The following is a 23889-nucleotide window of genomic DNA, read 5'->3' on the forward strand; positions in this document are numbered from 1 at the left end:
AACTTTCAGGTTGCTCTGATTCCTCGGCACGATTTCTTTTCTTACTTTCTCTATCAGCAGCAAGCCTGATTTCTTGCTGTTCTTGTGATTCCTCGGCACGCTTTCTTTTCTTACTTTCTCTATCAGCAGCAAGCCTGATTTCTTGCTGTTTTTGTGATTCCTCGGCACGCCTTCTTTTTTCACTTTCTCTTTTAGCAGCAAGTCTGCTTTCGCGTTGCTCTGGTAGTTCCTCGGCACGCTTTCTGTTCTTTCTTTCTCTATCAGCCTCAAGCCTGTTTCCTTGCTGTTCTTTTGATTCCTCGGCACGCTTTCTTTTCTGACTTTCTCTATCAGCAGCAAGTTTTTTGGTATAGACTCTTTGAGCATCTTCGTCGGCTTTTGCCATTGTAAGTTCATCAGTCATTTTAAACTTAAACATTAATAGATTTCTACGTGAACATATATGTCTTAAATATCTTTAATGACGTCACCGTCATAGCAAAAATGACGACAACTAACTTCATGACGTCAGTCGACACAGAAACATGACGTCACCTGACAGACACACAGACAGACAACTTATTTTTATATATATAGATATATATATATATATATATACATATATATATATATATATATATATATATATATATATATATATACTAGCTGTTGGGGTGGCGCTTCGTGCCACCCCAACACCTAGTTGGTGGGGCGCTTCACGCCCCCCCCCCAAGCCCCCCCGCGCGCGTAAGTCGTTACGCGCCATATTAGTTACGCGCCATTGTAGTTGTGTCCCTGTGTCCCTCCTGTGAATATAGATAGATTTATATATGTGTTTCAAACCACGTAAAAATTGCGAATATACAACATTCTTGGTTTTCCCATTGTCTGTGCATATACAAAGCCGTATGTACTAATAATGACGTCATATGCAAACGCTCTTTTTACAAACAAACAAACATGCATACACACAACTCGTTTTTATATAGATAGATAGATAGATAGATACAATACAAATTAACTGCGTAAAACTTGCGAATATAGTACATTCTTCGCTGTCCAATTGTCGCTGCATATAAATAGATTGTCAGGTTTACCGACCCTCGAACATGCAACGTACAATTGTCCAGGGGAAAAACAATCAGTATTAAGATCTATACCACATTTTTCTAATGATTGACCTTGAGCTTTGTTAATGGTGATTGCAAATGTTAATCGAATTGGGAATTGCAATCTTTTAAATAGAAAAGGCAGATCCGTTGGAATCATGGGAATGCGAGGAATAAGAACTGCCTCACCCTCAAAAGGCCCTGTCAAGATTGTGGCCTCTATTAGGTTTTCCATTGTGTTTTTTACGGCAAGTCGCGTGCCATTGCAAAGCTTTGGTGGGTTGATATTTCTTAAAAGTATTATTGGTACGCCTATTTTTAGTTGTAGCACGTGTGGTGGAAACCCTGAAAGATCCACGGAATTTAAAAATTCAGATGGATAATTAACCGCTTCATTTGTTGACTTGTAATGGACTGCCAATACTTTTTCAATCAATTCATTTTTGGACGTCACTAAATTACAGAAATCAGCAGGTAGTTGTATACGTCCTGAAATTGAGTCTACTGGGATCTTTCCGTTACCAATTGCCAGCAATTGATCTGAAAATGTTTGACCAGAGTCATCGTTTTGCAATCGGACACGCATATTTGTAGTTAATTTTAATGTTTTTACGTGTGCCCATAAATTAGAATTTTTCAGGCAAGCATTCATTTCGTCTGCAGGAGTTGATCTAGGTATTATAGGTAATGTTTGCCTGAAATCTCCCGCAAGCAATATTAATGTGCTGCCAAAGGGTTTCAAATTCCCTCGCAAATCTTTCAAGCATTGATCCAGAGCCTCGAGCGATTTTTTGTGTGCCATTGTGCACTCATCCCAAATAATAAGTTTGTATTGCTGCAATACTTTACCCATCCCAGATGATTTGGAAATATTGCACGTGGGAGTTTCTGTAGAATGCAAATTCAGAGGCAATTTCAAAGCGGAATGAGCAGTTCTTCCACCAGGCAGCAATGTTGCGGCTATTCCGGACGACGCAATTGCCAACGCTATATCATTTTTTGATCGAATTGATGCCAGAATCAGTTTTATCACAAACGTTTTACCAGTACCTCCTGGCGCATCCAAAAAGAAAATTTCTCCAACGTTGTTATCGACACAATGCATTATCGTATCATAAATGCATTCAATTCAGAATTTCTATCACTGATGAAGTACAATTGTAAAAATTTATGATTCTCGCCTGAGAATGGCACGCTTTCTGTTCTTTCTTTCTCTATCAGCCTCAAACCTGCTTCCTTGCTGTTCTTTTGTTTCCTCGGCACGCTTTCTTTTCTGACTTTCTCTATCAGCAGCAAGTTTTTTGGCATAGACTCTTTGAGCATCTTCCTCGGCTGTTGCCATTGTAAGTTAATCAGTCATTTTAAAGTTAAACATTAATAGATTTGTACGTGAACGCATGTCTTAAATATCTTTAATGACGTCACCGTCAAAACAAAAATGACGATAACTAACTTCATGACGTCAGTCAACACACAAACATGACGTCACCTGACAGACACATCCACAGACAACTTATCTATATATATATAAAAATAAGTTGTTTGTCTGTCTGTCGACTGACGTCATGTTTGTGTGTCGACTGACGTCATGTTTGTCGACTGACGTCATTATAAGGATTGAGCTGTATGTCGTCATGAAGTTGTTTGTCGTCTGACGTCATGTTTGTCGACTAACGAAACTACAGACCGGGACACCGGGACACAAATGACGTGTTATGTCTGTTATAACGTAATAGAGGCAACAATCTTGACAGGGCCTTTTGAGGGTGAGGCTTTTCTTATTCCACGAATTCTCATGATTCCAATGGATCTGCCTTTTCAACCTAAAAGATTGCAATTCCCAATTTGATTAGCATATTTAGTTTTCAGTCCAGAACCAGTTTGAACCTTGGCTTTAGCATTAATACAAAAGAAGAAAAAAACTAAAAAAGGTAAAAACTACAAAAAAAACTAAAAAGAAAATATATATATATATATATTTATATATATCATCTTTTCCACAAAAATAATAATTTAGTGCTTCTGCTTAAAAACAGCAATCGAATTGATGCCTCCTGATATGCAACTATCAACAAAGTGGCAATCGTTCTGGTCGGTGATCAGTTCCTACCTCGAGATAATATTCTTTATAGGCGAAACAATCAGTTGACAAGAATTGCTTAAACTCATCGATGCTACGATGCCCTACAATATCCTGACGAATATAAATGACGCCCGGGACGCTCAAATAGAAATCACAGACTGGGACACCGGGACACAAATGACGACGGGGACACAGGGAATATAAATGACGACCCGGACACAGGGACACAACTACAACGGGGACGCCGGGGGGCACAGGGGGATATATAAATGACGACGGCAACAAAGGAAATGGTCGATTAGCAATCACCATCAACAAAGCTCAAGGGCAATCAATAGAATCATGAGGTATAGATCTGAATACGGATTGTTTTCCCATGGACCATTATGCGTTGCATGTTCAAGAGTCGGTAAACATGACAATCTATTTATATGCACAGACGATGGGACAGCAAAGAATGTTGTATATTCGCAAGTTTTACGTAGTTAAAAACATATATATATATATATATATATATATATATATATATATATGTATATATATATATATATATATATATATATATATATATATATATATATATATATATATATATATATATAATAAGTTGTCTGTCTGTGTCTGTCTGTGGATCAGGTGACGTCATGTTTCTGTGTCAGCTGACGTCATGAAGTTAGTTGTCGTCATTTTGCTATGACGGTGATGTCATTAAAGATATTTAAGACATATATGTTCACGTAGAAATCTATTAATGTTTAAGTTTAAAATGACTGATGAACTTACAATGGCAAAAGCCGATGAAGATGCTCAAAGAGTCTATGCCAAAAAACTTGCTGCTGATAGAGAAAGTCAGAAAAGAAAGCGTGCCGAGGAATCAAAAGAACAGCAAGGAAACATGCTTGAGGCTAAAGAACGCAAAACCGCGCAGTTAGATGAAGATCCACCTGGACAGCGAGAGTCAAAACATATCAAAACTGAAAATGATAGCGATGATGATTGGGTTTGGGATTTTGACTCGGATAAGGTCAACAATGCCTACCAGATTTTAGTTAAAAGAACAAAGGTTCGGCGATATGTATTTCATAGTGAAGCTGAAAAATAAAGAAGAAAAAGAAAACTGAAAAAAGAAAAAATGTAAAAAACTAAAAAATACTAAAAAAAAAACACTCAAAGAGAAATTACAGACCGGGACACAAATGACGACCGGGACAGAGGGAATATAAATAACGACCGGGACACTCAAAGAGAAATTACAGACTGGGATACCGGGACACAAATGACGGCCGGGACACAGGGAATATAAATGACGACCAGGACACAGGTATTTAAGAATATCGTTCAAAGACAAATTTTTAATTGTAAGAAGACCGTTGAAAGAGAAATTTCTAATTGTAAAATGACTGAAGAACCTACAATGGCAACGGTACCACCATCGAAGTAGATAACCAGTGGGTTGATCCATATTCTCCATTAGTGCGAAACGTAAACCCCAAGTCAAATTTGTGCATTGTTTGGCATCATTTTAACAACTTGCTCTCCATCAGCTCCTACAGAGTTATGGGAAAAATATAAGTCAAAAATGTCCGAAGATATACTCCATCGAAAACAGTTAGAGACGTCAAATATGACTTTTGATTTTACATCAGAAATTTATAACTACACTTTAGTTATTATAGAAGATTTGTGCGTATGTATGGCAAACAAACCTCTTCAGGATTTGGGAATGCCTTCACCTAACCGTATCGCTGCTGTTTCGACATGTGTAGAATTGGATCGTGAAAAAAGTTAACAGTACGAATGATCTATTGTCGTATGTACAAAATAACATTTCCAAGTTAACGTCGGAACAAAAAGACATTTATGATACGATAGACTCAATTTCAGGACGTATACAACTACCTGCTGATTTCTGTAATTTAGTGACGTCCAAAAATTAATTGATTGAAAAAGTTTTTCCGAATATTCTAAAAAATTATAAAAATAATAAATGGCTAAGTGAAAGAGCGATTCTCGCACCCAAAAATATAGACGTCCACGAAATCAACAATATTGTTTTGACCAAGATTCGAGACCAGGCAGTCCTTTACAAGTCAGTCGACACAGTTTTGGAACCAAATGAAGCGGTTAATTATCCATCTGAATTTTTAAATTCCATAGATCTTTCAGGGTTTCCACCACACGTGCTACAACTAAAAATAGGCGTACCAATAATACTTTTAAGAAACATCAACCCACCAAAGCTTTGCAATGGCACGCGACTTGCCGTAAAAAAAAACAATGGAAGACCTAATAGAGGCCACAATCTTGACAGGGCCTTTTGAGGGTGAGGCTGTTCTTATTCCTCGCATTCCCATGATTCCAACGGATCTGCCTTTTCAATTTAAAAGATTGCAATTCCCAATTCGATTAGCATTTGCAATCACCATTAACAAAGCTCAAGGTCAATCATTAGAAAAATGTGGTATAGATCTTAATATTGATTGTTTTTCCCATGGACAATTGTGCGTTGCATGTTCGAGGGTCGGTAAACCTGACAATCTATTTATATGCAGCGACAATTGGACAGCGAAAAATGTTGTATATTCGCAAGTTTTACGCAGTTAATTTGTATTGTATCTACCTATCTATCTATCTATATAAAAACGAGTTGTGTGTATGCATGTTTGTTTGTTTGTAAAAGAGCGTTTGCATATGACGTCATTATTAGTGCATAAGGCTTTGTATATGCACAGACAATGGGAAAGCCAAGAATGTTGTATATTCGCAATTTTTACGTAGTTTTACGCAATTTAAATATTAAAATTAACTACAAATATGCGTGTCCGATTGCAAAACGATGACTCTGGTCAAACATTTTCAGATCAATTGCTGGCAATTGGAAACGGAAAGCTCCCAGTAGTGGGAAAGCCAAAAATGTTGTATATTCGCAATTTTTACGTAGTTTGAAACACATATATAAATCTATCTATATTCACAGGTGGGACACAGGGACACAACTACAATGGCGCGTAACTAATATGGCGCGTAACGACTTACGCGCTCGGGGGGGCTTGGGGGGCGCGAAGCGCCCCACCAACTAGGTGTTGGGGTGGCGCGAAGCGCCACCCCAACATCTAGTATATATATATATATATATATATATATATATATATATATATATATATATATATATATATATATATATATATATATATATATATATATATATATATATATATATATATATATATATATATGAGGAATCAAAAGAACAGCAAGGAAACAGGCTTGAGGCTAAAGAACGCAAAACCGCGCAGTTAGATGAAGATCCACCTGGACAGCGAGAGTCAAAACATATCAAAACTGAAAATGATAGCGATGATGATTGGGTTTGGGATCTTGACTTGGATAAGGTCATCAATGCCTACAAGATTTTAGTTAAAAAAACAAAGGTTCGGCGATATGTATTTCATAGTGAAGCTGAAAAATAAAGAAGAAAAAGAAAACTGAAAAAAGAAAAAATGTATAAAACTAAAAAATACTAAAAAAAAAAACACTCAAAGAGAAATTACAGACCGGGACACAAATGACGACCGGGACACTCAAGGAGAAATTACAAACTGGGATACCGGGACACAAATGACGACCGGGACACAGGCAATATAAATGACGACCAGGACACAGGTATTTAAGAATATCGTTCAAAGACAAATTTTTAATTGTAAGAAGACCGTTGAAAGAGAAATTTCTAATTGTAAAATGACTGAAGAACCTAGAAAGTAAGAAAAGAAAGCGTGCCGAGGAATTACAAGAACAGCAAGAAAACAGGCTTGCGGCTGATAGAGAAAGTAAGAACAGAAAGCGTGCCGAGGAACTACCAGAGCAATGCGAAACCAGACTTGCTGCTAAAAGAGAAAGTGAAAAAAGAAGGCTTGCCGAGGAATCACAAGAACAGCAACAAAACAGGCTTGCGGCTGATAGAGAAAATAAGAAAAGAAAGCGTGCCGAGGAATCACAACAACAGCGTGAAATTAGGCTTCCGTCTCAAAGAGAAATCACCAAAAGAAAGCGTGCCGAAGAATCACAAGAGCAACCTGGGTCAGTGCGATGCTGGATGTACTCAGTGGAATGGCAAAAACGAGGATTGCCACACGCACATATACTAATGCGACTGACGTCATGTTTGTCAACTGACGTATCTATCTTCTATATATATATATATATATAATCTTCTATATAATCTTCTATATATATATATATATATATATATATAATCTGACGTATCTTCTATATATATAAAAATAAGTTGTTTGTCTGTGTGTCTGTCTACTGATGTTATGTTTGTGTGTCGACTGACGTCATTATAAGGATTGAGCATTATTCCGTCATGAAGTTGTTTGTCGACTGACGTCATGTTTGTCGACTGATGAAATTACAGACTGGGACACCGAGACACAAATGACGACCGGGATACCGGGAATATAAATGACAACCAGGACACTCAAAGAGAAATTAAAGACTGGGACACCGGGACAGAATTAACGACCGCGACACAGGGAATATAAATGACGACCAGGACACAGGGACACTGCAACTGGGGCGCCGGGGGGCACAGGGGGGAAATATAAACGACGACCGGGGGACACAACTACAATGGTGCGTAACTAATATGGCGCGAAAAAAGCTAAAAAATGAAAAAAAAACTAAAAAGAAAAAAACTTTTAAAAAAGGAAAAAAATAAAAAAGGCAAAAAACTAAAACGACAAAATGCTAAAAAGACTAAAAAAAGCTGCAAAACTAAAAAAAGAAAAACTAAAAAAGAAAAACTACAAAAGAAACTATATCTGTATATATAAAAATAAGTTGTATGTATGCAAGTTTGTTTGTTTGTGGGTTTGCATATGGCGTCACTATAAATATATGAGGTTTGTATATGACGTCATTATAAGATGAGATTACAGACCGGGACACCGGGACACAAATGACGACCGGGACACAGGGGATATAAATGACGACCAGGACACTCAAAGAGAAATCACAGACCGGGACACCGGGACACAAATGACGACCGGGACACAGGGAATATAAATGACGACCGGGACACAGGGAATATAAATGACGACCGGGACACAGGGATACAACTACAACGGGGACGCCGGGGGCACAGGGGGATATATAAAGGATGACGGGGACACAAGGAATGTTTGATTAGCAATCACCATCAACAAATCTCAAGGGCAATCATTAGAATATGGATTGGTTTTCCCATGGACAATTGTATGTTGTATGTTCAAGAGTCGGTAAACCTGACAATCTATTTATGTGCACAGACAATGGGACAGCGAAGAATGTTCTATATTCGTAAGTTTTACGCAGTTAAAAACATATATATATATATATATATATATATATATATATATATATATATATATATATATATATATATATATATATATATATATATATATATATATATATATATATATATATATATATATATATATATATATATATATATATATATATATATATATATATATATATATATATATATATGTATATCTATCTATATTCACAGGTGGGACACAGGGACACAACTACAATGGCGCGTAACTAATATGGCGCGTAACGACTTACACGCGCGGGGGCGCTTGGGGGGCGCGAAGCGCCCCCACCAACTAGGTGTTGGGTACTGGTTATATATATATATAACCTTGACTGGGCTGCCCACTTAATTGGACAATATGTCTTGGCTTTTTTCTACAATTGGCCATGACTTTGACTTTTCCCACAACTATTCCCTTTTTTTGAATTCAAAAATCAACGGATTTTCGGGACCAAGACCAGAATATTGCCTGTGGACAAGGCACCATGCAGCCCCCTGACAACTATATAGGTATGTTGCCAAGATGTTGAGATAGTCAAGTAGTTCACCTATCTTGGTTCAATTATCTGCTTGAACGGTTATCTAGATGCAGAGATATCAGCAAGGGTGGCAAAGGTAAACTTCATTTCCGGCCGACTGCTGTGAACAATATTCCACAAGCCCCAGATCAACCGTCTGATTAAAGCTCGTATCTACTCTGCCTCGGTAGCAAGTTTTGTGTTGTACTCATGAAAGACTTGGTCTTTAAATAGTCTCATATGATGAAGGTTGATGATGTCCAAACAAAGCACCTCCGCAAAATCGAACACGTTAGGTCGCTGGACAGGGTACGGTACATGGATATCCTCCGGTGCTTTAAATTACCACCCCTCTCCAAACAGATTGAGTCTCGCTCGCTGCGTTGGGACGGTCATTTACTTCGCCTACCCACTTAAACACCAGCACGACTTATATTTGACTTCGATTCAACTCTAAAAGGTTGGAAACACCCCATAGGCAGACGACTTATGAGATGTGCGGATATCATCCGGAATTAACTCACAGCATGGGGAACTGACCTCAGCAAAGCTCCTACCCTCACCCAAAACAAGCCACTCTGGAAACGACTAACGGCACTGACGTCTGGTTCCCTCTACGCTGGTGACGCTGTCCAACAAGAGCTTTCAGTCAAGTAATTAAGGCAATGGGCATCTCTATAAACAATATAAATAATGGGCAACTCATATAACTTGGAACACTCCCCTAAGGGGCTGTGAGCGTTAAGTCATCCCTGGAGGTATAGTTCTTTGACTCTTCAACTATTTCAAATAAGAAGATTATTCCAAAATTTTTATAAGGTATCTTAGGAAGGAGGGCAGCTAAAAAGGGCATGGGAGGGGGACTGGTTGCACTCTGATGACTTTTATACTTCTCCCTTCACAGGCCCTGAAAGTTGAAACCTAATATCCTTATATGTTCTTGGGATATTATAGATACTTTTGATAAACAGAATGCACTTAGTATCTTTAGATTTAGTTTAATATTTCCCTCAACATTCCCGAAGTTTCATCTTAACACCCCAAGTCTTTTTGAACGCACCAAGAATAAATATTTCTCCTTTTTCCTAATGATAAATCCTGCATGTAAAAAAGGGGAAATTCTATAATTTACAATCCTTACCCAGCGGGATTTTTTTGGAGGGGGGGAGTTCATCAACGGGGGAATAGCTACTAGACCTGTTGACTGTTTTAAACAAAATTGCTTGTTCAGAATTTTGATTAGTGATCAAGGGAGAGAGTATCTAAAAAGGGCAAGGGTAGATAATTACCCTCCGATAGTTCTTCAATACCCTCTTCAAGATCCCCTGAAATTATCGATTAAATACTCTCAGTCGCTCCTTGGATTTGTGGATACGTCCTTCTGACAATTTGCACACATATAGTATGTTTTATTGTATTTGGCATCCGTCTCCAAAGCTGTGGGGAGTTATGTTGTCCCCATAGGCATATTTAGTTGGGCTATTGTTTATTCTGAAAAAGATCTCTATTTAGAAAATTCGACGAAATATTTTAGGACGAAGGACAACTAAAAAGGCATGGAAAGGTATGGCAGCCCTGCAACCACTTTTCAACATCCACCTCAACATGTCCTGAAAGTTTCAACTTAATACCCTCGGCTGTTCTTAAAATACTGCAGATCCTCATATTTAATTAACTGGATGCACATAGAACCTTCTGATTTAGTATAACATACCCTCAACATTTTCCAAAGTTTTACATTAATACCCTTAGCCTTTTCAGATACACCAGGAATCAAATATTTCCCATTTTCGTAATGATGAATCCTGCAGGTAAATAACGGGCAATTCCATGATGTACAATCCTTGCCCCGGGACTATGGAGGCATGGCATCCCTGGAAGCATAGTTATTAGACCTTTTGACTGGTTTGGAAAAAATAATAATTCCAAAATTTTTATCATTTTTGAGCAGAGGGGGTACCTAAAAAGGGCAAGGAGGGGAGGCTGGTTGCCCTGAAATATCTCTTCAGAGTCTCCTCAAAATACCTTGAAATTTTCAACTTAATACACTCGGTTGTTCCTTAGATATTGGTGGATATTTCTTTTTCACAACCAGTAAGCATATAATGTTTGAATTGTGTTCGGCATACATCTTAACATTTCCTTCAAAGCTTCAACTTGGCATCACTCTAAGCATTTTACAAGACACAGGATTAAACATGTCTTCTTTTCCAATACAAACCATTATTTGTTAATAAAGCGCAAATGGTATAACTTATAGCCCTTTTTCGGGGGCTGGGGGAAGTGTATCAACACTGTATGCACAGTTATTTGACCTTTAAACTATTTTGAACAAAATGGCTGTCTGAAAATTCTGATCGGATGTATTTGGGGACAAAAGGGCGTGAGGGGTTGGTTACCATTTGCTCACTTTTGACTCTTACCTGGGGCACCAAAACTTTTGATTTCCAATCAAATTTTGTACGACCACCCCTTCCATAAGAACCTCATCTGTTAAAGGTGGGCAATTAGCATAACTTATAGCCCTTGTCCCGGGAGCTGGGGGGTTAACCCAGGAGGCAGAGTTATTTTCCCTTCGGATTAATTTGAAACAATGGCTATCTCCAAGTTTTGATCAAATAAATTTGGGGGAAAACGGTGTGGATTGGGGGGGGGTTGGGTAGAATGGGACTACAACTTTCAATTTATAATCAATGAGCACCCTCCAAAGTTAATCTGACCACCCCTTCCACAATAATTTATATGTTAACAATGGGCAACTTGTATGACTTATAAGCCCTTGCTGTGGGGCATGTAGGGCTGTGTCAACCCCGGAGGCATAGTAATTTTCTCTTTGGACCATTTTGAACAAAATACCTACCTGAAAATTCTGATCGTATGCATTTAAAGGTGACGTGGAGGGCTGGTTGCCGTCTGATCCCTTTTAACTCTTAAAAAGGTGACTAGAACTTGTCATTTCCAATTTAATAGACCCTTCCAAAGTTTATACGACCACTCAATCCATAAAAATCTTATGTGCCCCTGGGTCATAACTTACAACCCTTGCCTCTAGGCTCTGGGGGGTCGTGTCAACCCTGGAGGCACTGTTAAATGATCTTTGAACAATTTTGAACAAAAAAACTGTTTCAAAATTTCGATGGGAGGCATTTGGGAAAAAGAGGGCATGGGGCATTAGTTGCCCTCGATCCCTTTTTACTCTTAAGAGGGAATCAGAACTTTCAATTTCCAATCAAATAAGCCTCTTCAAAGTTTATATGACCACTCCTTCCATAAAATCCTTATTTGCCCCCGGGCATAGCTTTTGACCCTATTCCCTAGGCTCTGGAAGTTGTCTCAACCCCAAAGGCCTTGTAAAATGGCCCTTGGAATATTTTGAATAAAACAGCTATCTCAAAATTTCGATCAAATTCCATTAGGGAAAAGAGGACGTGGGGAACCTAGTTTCCCTCCAGTCACTTTTGACTCTTAAAAAGAGCACCAGAACTTTCAATTTCCAATCGAATGGTTCCCCTTCAAAGTTATACGACCATAATTTCCATAAAAACCTTGCATGTCAATAATGGGCAATTATTAGCGCAACTTATAACCCTTTCCCCGAGGGCCGGGGTAATCGATACTCCTAGAGACATAATTAAAGGACCTTTCAACTATGCTGGACAAATTGGTCGCCTCAAAAATTTTGATTAGATGCATTTGGTGAAAAGAGGGCTTACGGGGGTGGGGTGTTAATTGCCCTTCGGTCACGTTTGACTCTTAAAAAGGGCACTAGAACTTCCGATTTCGAATTGAATGAGCCACCTCCAAAGTTTATACGGCCATTCTTTACATTAAAACCTTATATGTTAATAATGGCCAACTAGCATAACTTATAGCCCTTTTCTCGAGGACTGGATGGTTGACATCCCCAGAGACGTAATTGCTGGACCTTTCAGCTATGCTCTACCAAATTGCTATTTCAAAATTTTGATTGGATGCATTTGGGGAAAAAAGGCGTGTAGAAGATGTGGTAATTACCCTCTGGCAACTTTTGACTCTTATAAAGGACATCAGAACTTCCAATTTTCAATTTAATGAGCCCCCTCCAAAGTTTATGGGACCCCCCTTTCCATAAAAACCTAATATGTTAATAATGGTTAACAAGCATAGCTTGTAGCCCTTTTCTCAAGGGCTAGATGGTTGACATCCCCAGAGACATAATTACTGGACCTTTCAACAATGCTGAACAAATTGGCTATATCAAAATTTTGATTGGATGTGTTTATGGAAATGGTAGGCGTTGGGGGACTGGATACCCTCCAGTCACTTTTGACTCTTAAAAAGAGCACTAGAACTTTCAATTTCCAATCAAAAGAGCTCCTTTCGAAGTTTCTGCGATAACTCCTTTTATACGAACTGCCTTGGTCAGAAACAACGAACCAAGAGATAAATAAAACACTGTGTCCATTTTGTTCTTTACTTAAGCAGTGTTATTGCACAGCCTATGAAACCCGGAAAGATTTAGAATATAACTTTTTTTACTAATAAAAAAGATTAATTCAATTAAAACGATCCGAAATTAATTTTAAAAGCCTTTTCTGCAAAAGACATTTTTCATAGAAAAGTAAAGAGCAACGTTAAACCTACAGAAAGAAATTCAAATAATGTTTCTAGTGTATAACAACCATAAATCATGATCGATAAAAAATGAAACTCAAAACGAACAGAAATTATAATAAATAGCCAAGCCAAGCTTTAAAGGAGCAGAAATTACCACAAAGAATAGTAGGACAAAGGCCATAATTGCCTTTTAAAGCCTAGAACATAATTTGCTGTTTACTCAAAATGAAGTACATTTTAAAGCTTTTCTCTTTTATAACTTCAGCAAGTCCAAAAACTTCTGACTTACAGGAATCAACATTAGTATACATTAGAATGTCATTCCACATTCGTTTGTTCTTTCAGTAATCTTGATTATTATGTTGTTTTTTTCTTTTTGTATGTTAAAAAAAGTAAAAACGCGTAGCTTAAAATCACAATCGTTTTCAGTAGAGTGTAAATACTTTCTGGCCTTCAGAGAGCAAAGGTGGCCCTAGCCCTACTCCTTTTCTTTTCAGTTTCTGCTCGTTTTGAGAACGACTTCTAATTTCAGTTCGTTTTGGATTTCATTTATTTATTACGTTATTTTTGCTCATCTTTGATTTAGTGCAGCTCTTTTTTTCTTTTTTTTAGAAGATTTCTTTTATGGACAAAGTTTTTAAATCAATATTTATAAAAGACCGCGCTTTTATTTTATTGAACGCAAGCTGAGAATAATAGTTCCTGTTGTACTTTGTCGAGAATAATGGTCTGAAGTAGCGAGAATGATGTGTTCCTTTACAAGTTTATAAAATGACTTTAAGTAGGGTAGACCAGGTTCGAAAGACAGTAACTGCTTTGACAATCAAGGTTAATGATTTCTTGCGAATTAATCAGGGTGAAATCATTGAATTAATCATCGAATTAAGCAGCGTGAACGAAAGTTTATATAACTGACTAAATTATTGGGATTATTAATATAACAACAAAAAATAGTATAATAAGGGAAAATATTTAGGATAATGGTAATGGAGACACAATCCTTCAAAATCACCTTTGATTATAATTACTCCCTGATGTCTTAATTTAGCTTTTGTATGGACCCTAAGTATGGACCACTGCAAAAATACAAAAATATACAGATAGTCTAATGACAAATTTCTAGACTTTAAATTCTGTTTCTCAATCTGAAATTTTTCTTCACGTTTGAAATTTATTACTTTTACATTAAATACACGAAACAAGAGCTAAGAGCTCATACGGAACTTGTGACGAGGTCGGAAGAGCCAAGAGCTCATATTACATGAGCTCTAGCAAAATTCTATGAATCAATAGATTGATCTAAAAGGAAAATCGGAGGCTTAAAGCCGGTCGGGATTTAAAATAGAGATCTGAGTTACGAGGTCCTTCTAAATATGAAATTTCATTAAGACCCGATCAATCCTTCGTAAGTTAAAAATACCTCTTTTTTCTAATTTTTCAGAACTAACCCTCCCCCCAACTCCCCCAAAGAGAGCGGATCCATTCTGGTTATTTCAATCTCGTATCTAGGACTTGTAATTAATTTTCCACCAAGTTTTATTCCAATCCCTCCACTCTAAGCGTTTTCCAAGATTTTAGGTTTCCCCCTCCAGCTCCCCTAATGTCATCGGATCTGGTCGGGATTTAAAATGTGAGCTTTGAGGCACGATACCCTTCTAAATATCAAATTTCATTAAGATCAGATCACCCATTCGTAAGTTAAAAATACCTCATTTTTTCTAATTTTTTCAAATTAACCGTCCTCCCACTCCCTCATAGATGGTCGAATCGGGGAAACGACTATTTCTAATTTAATCTGGTCTGGTCCCTGATACGTTTGCCAAATTTCATCGTCCCAACTTATCTGAAAGTGCCTAAACTAGCAAAACCGGGACCGACAGACCGACAGAATTTGCAATCGCTATATGTCACTTGGTTAATACCAAGTGCCATAAAAACAAAAAAATATTTACGGTGCTCCTACCAATATATATAAAGAATAAAGATCTTCGCTATCCGTTGCTAGCGATAGGGTGTCAAATCGAAACTTCAGTTGCTGGGTCTTAATTTATTAAGACAAGTAGGAAGCTAGTCATCCAATCTTGCTACGGCGGGGATTGAAACCCAGGTTCTGTGTTACCAAGCAGATCATCAATCCATTATACTACAGCAAAGTTACCAATAAATATGCTGAAGCACGACGCAAAATAGGGCAGAGATGAGTTTACAATTTCAGAACATCAACATTCTCTGTGAGATTAAATTCTACCCTGTGTCAATTTTTTCTTTAATACCTGTGGTCAATTTCAAAACATTGGAACTCTCTCTGAGAATAAGTACTAGTCCGTGTTGATTTTATTTTCTTTATATTTGTAGTCACATTTGCGGATGAGACCTGTGAAGATGTGTTAGGGCCATACCCTAGTCTCCTAATATCTATAGTTTTTCTTCCACTGATAAAAGGACACTAATTAACAAGGACACTATAGGGTAGCCATCATTAGGTAAGATGACATATTTTTTAAAGCAAAATTTAATGAGTCCCATCAGTTCCTTGTAATTCCTTTCAGCCTCCTTTTCCAAATGAGCCAGGATCATTAAACACTTATATGTAAAGGAAGCTATAGTCCCCTGTGAGTTTTTCTTATGAGTTTTTCTTTCTCTAGACTATTTATAGAGCACTGAGTCAGGTTAAATGTATTTCAAGAATACTTTGACTGAAGATCATATATATAAAGACAAAAAAGGGCCAGAGCCTTTCTTTCAGTGTTTTAGTTTAAATCTTTAGAAGTTTTTACCTGCTAGTCTTAACCATGGGCAACTTCCAATCCTGAGTTATTTTCTTGCATAAAATTTTACTTTCCACCTTTCCTTATTTTCTCTTTTTCGGTCTTTCATCTCCATTTTATTATCTTATTTAAAGCATTCTATGAGCACCACCTTAAGGTTTGAAGCACAGAAACAAAAGTCAAAGGATATGTACATTGTAGTAAACTCAACATAAAGGTTACATAGTCAGATACAACCTAGAAAAGAACTAACGCTAGCCCATGGTAGACAAAATTTTAAAAAAGGGTTTTGCAGAAAGAAAAATGTCAAATAGTGAAGAATCACCGTCTGAAGCTGATCTGTGAATAGTAACTTTTATTTTAAGAAAAGTTTATTGCAAAAGAAACTTCTGGAACATTGAAAAAAAAGTCCTGAAAGCCCTCGAAAATGATTCTGGATAGAAATGAAAAACTCACCTTGGAATTAGCATAGCTAAAATCTCCATATTCCTTACATGTTGCATTAAATCTTTAACAACAATGAAAACCACTTTTCCACTTCGGAAGTACGGATGCTTCCCCGCTTTCTCTCCTTAGGGAGCTAGTACGAAGCTCCCTACTAGCTCGGCCTTACCCATAATCACCGTAGAATAAGGACCCCAAAAGGTCCAGTGAAATAAGAATGGTCTGGTAATACCTATGCATTTTGTACTAATGGAAACTTATTAGAAAAACTTAGGGCATAAAACTAAAAAAAAAAAAAACAATAAATCTGATCCCAATTCCAGCCTTTTTTATGAAACCCACGAATAAGGATAGAGGGAAAATATTCTACATAAAGAGCCAAGATTCGATTTTTTCAATATTCTTACTTTGAAACTAGACTAGATACACTCGTTTTAAGGGGACCTAAATTATAATTACTTAAAATATTACCATAGGACTATTGTACAATCTCAGTTTAGCCCTGAATGGATATAGATTTAAGTAGCTAAATACCTTTTTCTCCCGATTGCAGACTGCCTTCCTTTTAATCCAAATTTGAACCATAACAGAAGTTTTGCAATTTTCGGTATCCTCAAGGCTTATTAGTACTCCGAATCTTACCAATGTTCTTTCTAAAAAGAAACACGTTAGCTATTAGGATGCTGATAATAGGAGGGGGTAATTGTGGCAACATTTGTCTGAAAAAAAATTCAGCCCTTCATATTCATCTCAAATAAGTTCCCGAGCTGATTATTCTAGCAAAGACTGGCCTATATGTTGGCTTTTTCAAATAATTAAGTTTTAAAGAATAAGTTTTTTCGACTGAATGTAAGAAGCAACATTAGAACTTAAAATAAACAGAAATTATTCCGTGTGAGGGGCGGGGCTATCTTTTCGTCAGCCCTCGCTCTCTTTACAATAAGACCTTATAGTTCTTTAAAAAAAACCATTCAAATTCGAGACCCTTGTGTTTGAGCAGTCTTTCTTAGAGAATTGTGACAAAAAGTCAAACCATAGCGTAAATATCAAGGTTTGAGAAAAGGGCCCACTTCATATACAGAACAATTTCTATTCGTTTTAAGTTCTCGAGCTGCTCCTTGCTTTCAATGAAAAAAAAATTTAAGATTTAATTTCTTATTGTTTTTCAAGTCATGCCGGAAAATCCCCCCACCCCCCGTGTAAACTTTACCCATTAAAACTTCCTCCAAACTTTCCTCTCCATGGAAAACACCCTCGCAAAAAATTTCACCTAAATAAACTTCCATATATTTCCCATTAACATTTCCCTATATATAAAAAAGGGGCAAATTGTTTGACTTACAGTTTTCTCCCCATGGGTCACGTAGGGGTATTTTCATCTCCAAAGACAGAGCTATTGGACATTTCAACTATGTTGAATCAAAGGTTGTATGTTAAATCTTAAAATAGTACGTCTTGAGGAGAAAAGGGGCATAGGAAGGGTACTAGTTGTCCTCAAATCCTTTTGGTCACTTTTAGAGCAAGTAAGAACTTTCCAAGTAAGCTTTCCGTTTGAATGAGCCTTCTTTTGATCTTCTAGGACCATGGATTCGATACAATCACAACTGGGAAAACATTATAATCCACGATGTTTCTTCTGGCAAAAAAAATTCCATATTTTTGCTTATAGGAGCTTAAAATCCCTACAGTAGTGTTCTCAGATATGCTGAATTTGATGCTATGTTTTACATTAAGACCGCTTGGCTTTTCCAGGGTGTTTTTCCCCTTTTTTGAATATGAGACAAGTTTTCTCAGGTTCGTAGCTTTTGATGAGTAATATTAAACTTAAAGAATTTTATATATATGGAGTTAGTATAAAATACACTTCTGTTTATGCATTTTTCAATTATCAGAATTTCGATTTTTTTAAGAGCTTTGGCTACTATAGGAACGTTGCTTACAGTTCTTACCTAGGAGATGTTATAAATTTTAACAGATACATATGCGTTTATAATTAAAGCACTTGAAGGACTAGAAGGATATGCAGCGTCCGTGGTGAGCCTGACCCTAGCAAATATTTTACAAAAATAGATTTTAGTTCAACTTAGAAATAATTTTGGTTTTAAAAATGAATTAGTTTAGGTTTTAGCAGGAGCTATCTTTAAGATATTGATTTATGCAACCAGAACAATCCTGTTAATAATTGTCGAAGATAAAAAAAAGTAGCAACTGCAAATTAATGATTTGGAATACTTAATTAACCAGGATAAAAAAATTAGCATAAATTACTATCAGAGAAATACGAAAATGGTTCAGCCTTTAAAAACGATAATCGAGAAAAGGAGCCATTCAAACTATAATGTCAAATCCAAACTGCATCTGCAATAAAATGTAAGGATGAAGCATAGAATAATGGGCTACATGAATAAAAAAAAACACAAAGAAAAAAGTGCAAGCTCAACAACTTTTAAAATAAAAAAAAAACAATCAAGGATATAGTTTTCAAGGCCAATCATGGCAGAAAAGCATTTTTTTTTTTATCTTAAGTTATTTTAATGCGAGGCAATAGGAAAAGACATGTAAGTGGAATAGAAAATATACCAGCTTTAAGTTTATTTCAAATTGCTGGTCAGTCAGTTTTACAGTTTCTCCAAATGTGTATCTCAGAGCGTACCTCATTTTGGCAAGCAATTACAAGATTCGTTGCCTTAAATTTTCATCGTTTAAAACAAGCCAAGACTTGGATTGTTGTGCACCAAGTGTAGACTTGGCTCTTTTGGCAACTGGTTATTATTTAGCCAGCTTCTTCAACTAAATTATAACTGAGGTTGTTTTATACAAGGTTAGCCCTTAGCTTGGACTTGGCTCATTTTTATTCTGTGTCTAAATTAGTCTGTTTAAATTTAATCAGTACTTAGTTCTATATATAGCAAATTAATACTGTAGCCAATTAGTCCATTTTCACACTGTCTCCAAACTTAGCTTGTGTTTCCGATAAGTAAGAACTTTACTTGTTCTTCTACAGCATTACCTAAAGCCCTCAGCTTGGACTTGGCTATTTTTTTCACTGGGTTAGAACTTAGCTTGTTTTAGCATGACTAAATCAAGACTTTGCTTGTTTTTTTATCGAGTTGAAAATCACGCTCGTCATTGCACGAAATCAATCTCCAGCTTGCAATTAGATAGGACTTTAATGGTTTTTGCTGTAAATTAGCGCTTCCATCGTTCTTGCAACGAACCAGGACACGGTACAATTTTTGTTCCAGTTCAGTCCACAGCATGAGACTAGGTCAATGTTGCACTGAAATTGAAATTCATAGGATGAGATGCCGCACTGTCTCCTAAATACTTGGCAGTTGAAGAGGTGCAGGGGACAGGGATCACTGGTCCTATTAAAAAGGTCTTCGATACAGATTTGCATTCCTGATTAGGTAATGTCCCGTTGAGGTACTGCATCCTTCGATATAGATTTGCATTCCTTATTAAGTAATGTCCTGTTGACTTACTGTATCCTTCGATACGGCTTTGCATTCCTTATTAAGGCCCTTTCCTGTTGAGGTTTCTCAACAGGATGTGTTCATTTCTCTCGGAGAAGTTTTATGGATGTGTTGAGCATTTGAATGAAAAAGCTATCTCAAAGTCCTGACTTATAATCACCTGGTTCAAAAAGAGTGAATAGAGGTAAACGTTAGTGCGTTGGTCACCCTTTCATTACTTTTGTGATTCAATAATAATACTATATTCATCGACTTGTTGTTAGGCTTAGAGATATTCCAGGTTTCATACGTTCTTCGCAAAGGAACCATGAAATAAAATAACAGTATTAATACATGAAAGAAAAATCACTCTTCCCAAAGTAGGCACTAGTAAGTTGATTTGGAGATGAAAAAACGTTCTTTTCCTTAAATTTAATTCTCAAATAGACAAAATTAATTTCAACGAAAAGAGCTAACCTTTATGACTGGAGAAAAGCTGCTCCGTGCTCTGCTTAACAAAAATGTCTCCAGTGTTGACATTTACATCAAAATAATCGTTTGGTGTCTTCATACTAAAAGAAACGTTATGCCTCTTGACACCAAGTCCCTGCTTTGTGAAATGGATCCGCTGTACAATTGTGCGTCGTGGAATATTGGAAAACACAAAAGCCTCAATGACCTTCTGTGAAGGAATGATACTAAGGCAGTTATCTGTAGAAAGATAAAATGAATGAGATTAACATTTGTTTAAGTCTTTGGACCCTCCAACGGAAGAAGAATTAAACCATTTAAGAAGCGTAAAACTACCACAAATAAGAATCAATAAATAACTGAAAACAAAACGAATATATATTACAATAAATAGCCGAAAAAAGCTCAAAACGAGCAGAAATTGACATGATTAGGGCTCACAACACTTATACCTTCTCAAGGTCACAATATAATTTGCACTTTACTGGAAGAATACAAATGAATGTGCATTACTAGTTTAATATATATATGCTCATATTTATTCTGTAAAATCCTATAGTCTTTTATTTATTAAAGTGAAAACATTTAAATTTTTTCCGTAAAGTACAAATTACGTTCTGACGCCTTCCGATCACTTTTGACTCTTAAAAAGGGCGCCAGAAATTTTAATTTCCAATCAAATTAGCTCCTTTAAAACATCAACGATATTACTAGCTACGAAAGAGCAGCACTGTCTTTGACATTGTTTATATGCCCCTTTAATATCGGCATTCATATAGTTTTTTCGTTTAATTGAAACTCCCCCTAATGTTCCCTAAAAATTTCAACTTATTGTCCTTAGTTTCATTAATTACAGTACCCGTAAAAGTAGTATTAAAAGTATACACATAATGTCTTCTGACTAGTTCAAAATCCACCACAACTAACCCTAAAAGGTTTAACTTAATAATGTAAGCTATTATTGTAATACTGCTTTGTCACCCTTTTGACAATAAACCTGGTTTATTGCTTGCTTTTTTTATCGAGTTGAAAATCATGCTCATCATTGCAAGAAAGAAGTCTTCAGCTTGCAATTAGCTCGTTTTCGAAAACCAAACAGGACTTTAATGGTTTTTGCTGCAAATTAGGGCTTCCATCGTTCTTGCAACGAACCAGGACTCGGTACAATTTTAGTTCCAATTCAGTCCACAGCATGAGACTAGGTCAATATTGCACTGAAATTGAAATTCATAGGGTGAGATGCCGCACTGTCTGCTTGTTATGGATAAGAAGCTTTGCTTGTTATGGGCCAAACAACAAGATAATAGAGCACTAAAAGAACCATAAATAATAACCTAAATCAAACAATACATACGAAATGAAGATGAGGAAGAATAAATACTAGCATACAGTAAAAAAGAAAACAACAACAACGACCTGGTAGTACTTATAATTTATAAATAAGTAGAAACCAAGAAAGTAGAGAAACACGAAAGACAAAGTTGACATTAGAATGAGGACATGATGACTTATGATGTTCCGGGACTTTTTCCTGTCCAGTTGTGAGCCGGCTTAAGGATTTTGTATAGGTGGAAAAAGGCAAACAGTGTGGCACCAGACTTGACAAACCATACTGATCAGGCGCGTACGCAGGTACGCAGGGGAGGGCCAAAACCTTCGAAACAGCAGATATAAAGTATCACTTTTTTATTGAGTAATGCAAAAAGCAGGTATATCGGAAAACGCAGATTAACTTTAATCTGTAGTATTGTAGCGGATAGGGGGGCGGGAAGAGGACTGAAGCCTCAAAAGTATGTTTTAGGCTCATGTTATGTTCATAGCGATATAGAACCAGTCATTAATCTATTATATCCCACTGAAAGGGAAATTTTAGGGTTAACAGTGCAATATGGATTCTGTGGGTGGCAGTTCTTTTATTGCAAAAACGTAGATTTTAATGAAAAATGATAGTTTCAAAAATTGATCCATTAATAAATGTACTTTATCCTGAAATGGGGGGGAGGGATAAACGCCCTAATATCAAGGATAATTCTATTTTGCTGTGGAAAGCAAATTCTCTTTACAAAAAAAAGTAACAGCACAATTGCTAATTTCTTCAAAGAGGGTAAAAAGTTAAACAGAAAATGGGTTAATAATTGGGGAGTGACTTGACCGGATAATGGCATGCTGTAAAATCCCCCCAAAAAGGCTTCACCACATGTATCTAGATTCTTAATAAATGTCCTACTTTTGCCAGAAATCCCAAGAAACCATGGGGAAATTAAACATTTCACAAGGTTTGGGGGCGGGCCTGAAGGCCCCCCCCCTGCGTACGTACCAGATACTGATGGTGCTCATCTGCGTTTCATGGCCCTTCAGCTGGGAAGAGCAATGGGTTGGCAGCCATACTATGATTTTGCAAACCCTTCCTGTTTACCTAGACCAAATATCGTCAAATACCTATTTTTGCTGAGCTTATTGAGCTTATCTGGCTGATCCCATCCGAAATGAAATGATCGGCGGTACCAACGCTTGCACGCCGTTTTGAAGGACATAGATTGCAAGTCCAGAGCTAATCATTAGGTCCTGTGTGGACTTGGCAAGACGTTTTCAATCCCTGACCTGTACTAGTGAGACGGATTGATTTTCTTGAGGTCTTGACAATTTAAATAGTTTTAATAGAGTTAAAATTGCAAAAGGAAAAATTACGATGCTGACAGGCACTTATGGTTTTACCGTGTCCGAAAGTACTGGACTTGACTTATTAGGAATTTCAGAAACTCATCTCTTGAGGTTAGGAAATATGAAATTAAATAATATGGATTTATTTGTTTGTTCAGGTAGGACCGATGGAACATATAGGTAGGGAGTATAGCCAATAATGAGCAAGGGAACTTCCAAGTCTTTCTCGGGCTGATAAGGCATTACTAATAAAGTTTTAGCTGCTCACTTTATTATCAAAACTGCAAGGCATTAGTCACAGTAGTATTTATCCCTGCAGAACCTTCTGACGGAGACGGTAGTTAAGCGAATTGATTTTACGTGCCGTTACAGAAGTAACTAGACATGATCAAGTTAGACTAGATTAGGTTGAATCCAAGGTAGAGCTTTTCGTCTAGACT

The 23889-nt window shown here is 36.9% G+C and overlaps 1 protein-coding gene and 1 long non-coding RNA gene across 4 annotated transcripts in view; one reads left to right on the forward strand and one right to left on the reverse strand.

Annotated features, from left to right (window-relative positions):
* LOC136032049 (uncharacterized) overlaps positions 1–23889 on the reverse strand; it is a 169433-nt gene that overhangs the window by 124587 nt on the left and 20957 nt on the right. For all 3 annotated transcript variants that reach the window (XM_065712152.1, XM_065712151.1, XM_065712153.1), the window contains 2 exons: positions 20795–21028; positions 17397–17515 (listed from right to left, as the gene is read on the reverse strand). In XM_065712152.1, coding sequence (XP_065568224.1) covers positions 17397–17515; positions 20795–21028 — 353 coding nt within the window. The remainder of the gene's footprint in view (positions 1–17396; positions 17516–20794; positions 21029–23889) is intronic.
* LOC136032050 (uncharacterized) overlaps positions 1–23889 on the forward strand; it is a 78952-nt gene that overhangs the window by 33042 nt on the left and 22021 nt on the right. The window lies entirely within an intron of this gene.

This window comes from Artemia franciscana, chromosome 10 (assembly GCF_032884065.1).
Source record: "Artemia franciscana chromosome 10, ASM3288406v1, whole genome shotgun sequence".
NCBI lineage: Eukaryota > Metazoa > Arthropoda > Branchiopoda > Anostraca > Artemiidae > Artemia > Artemia franciscana.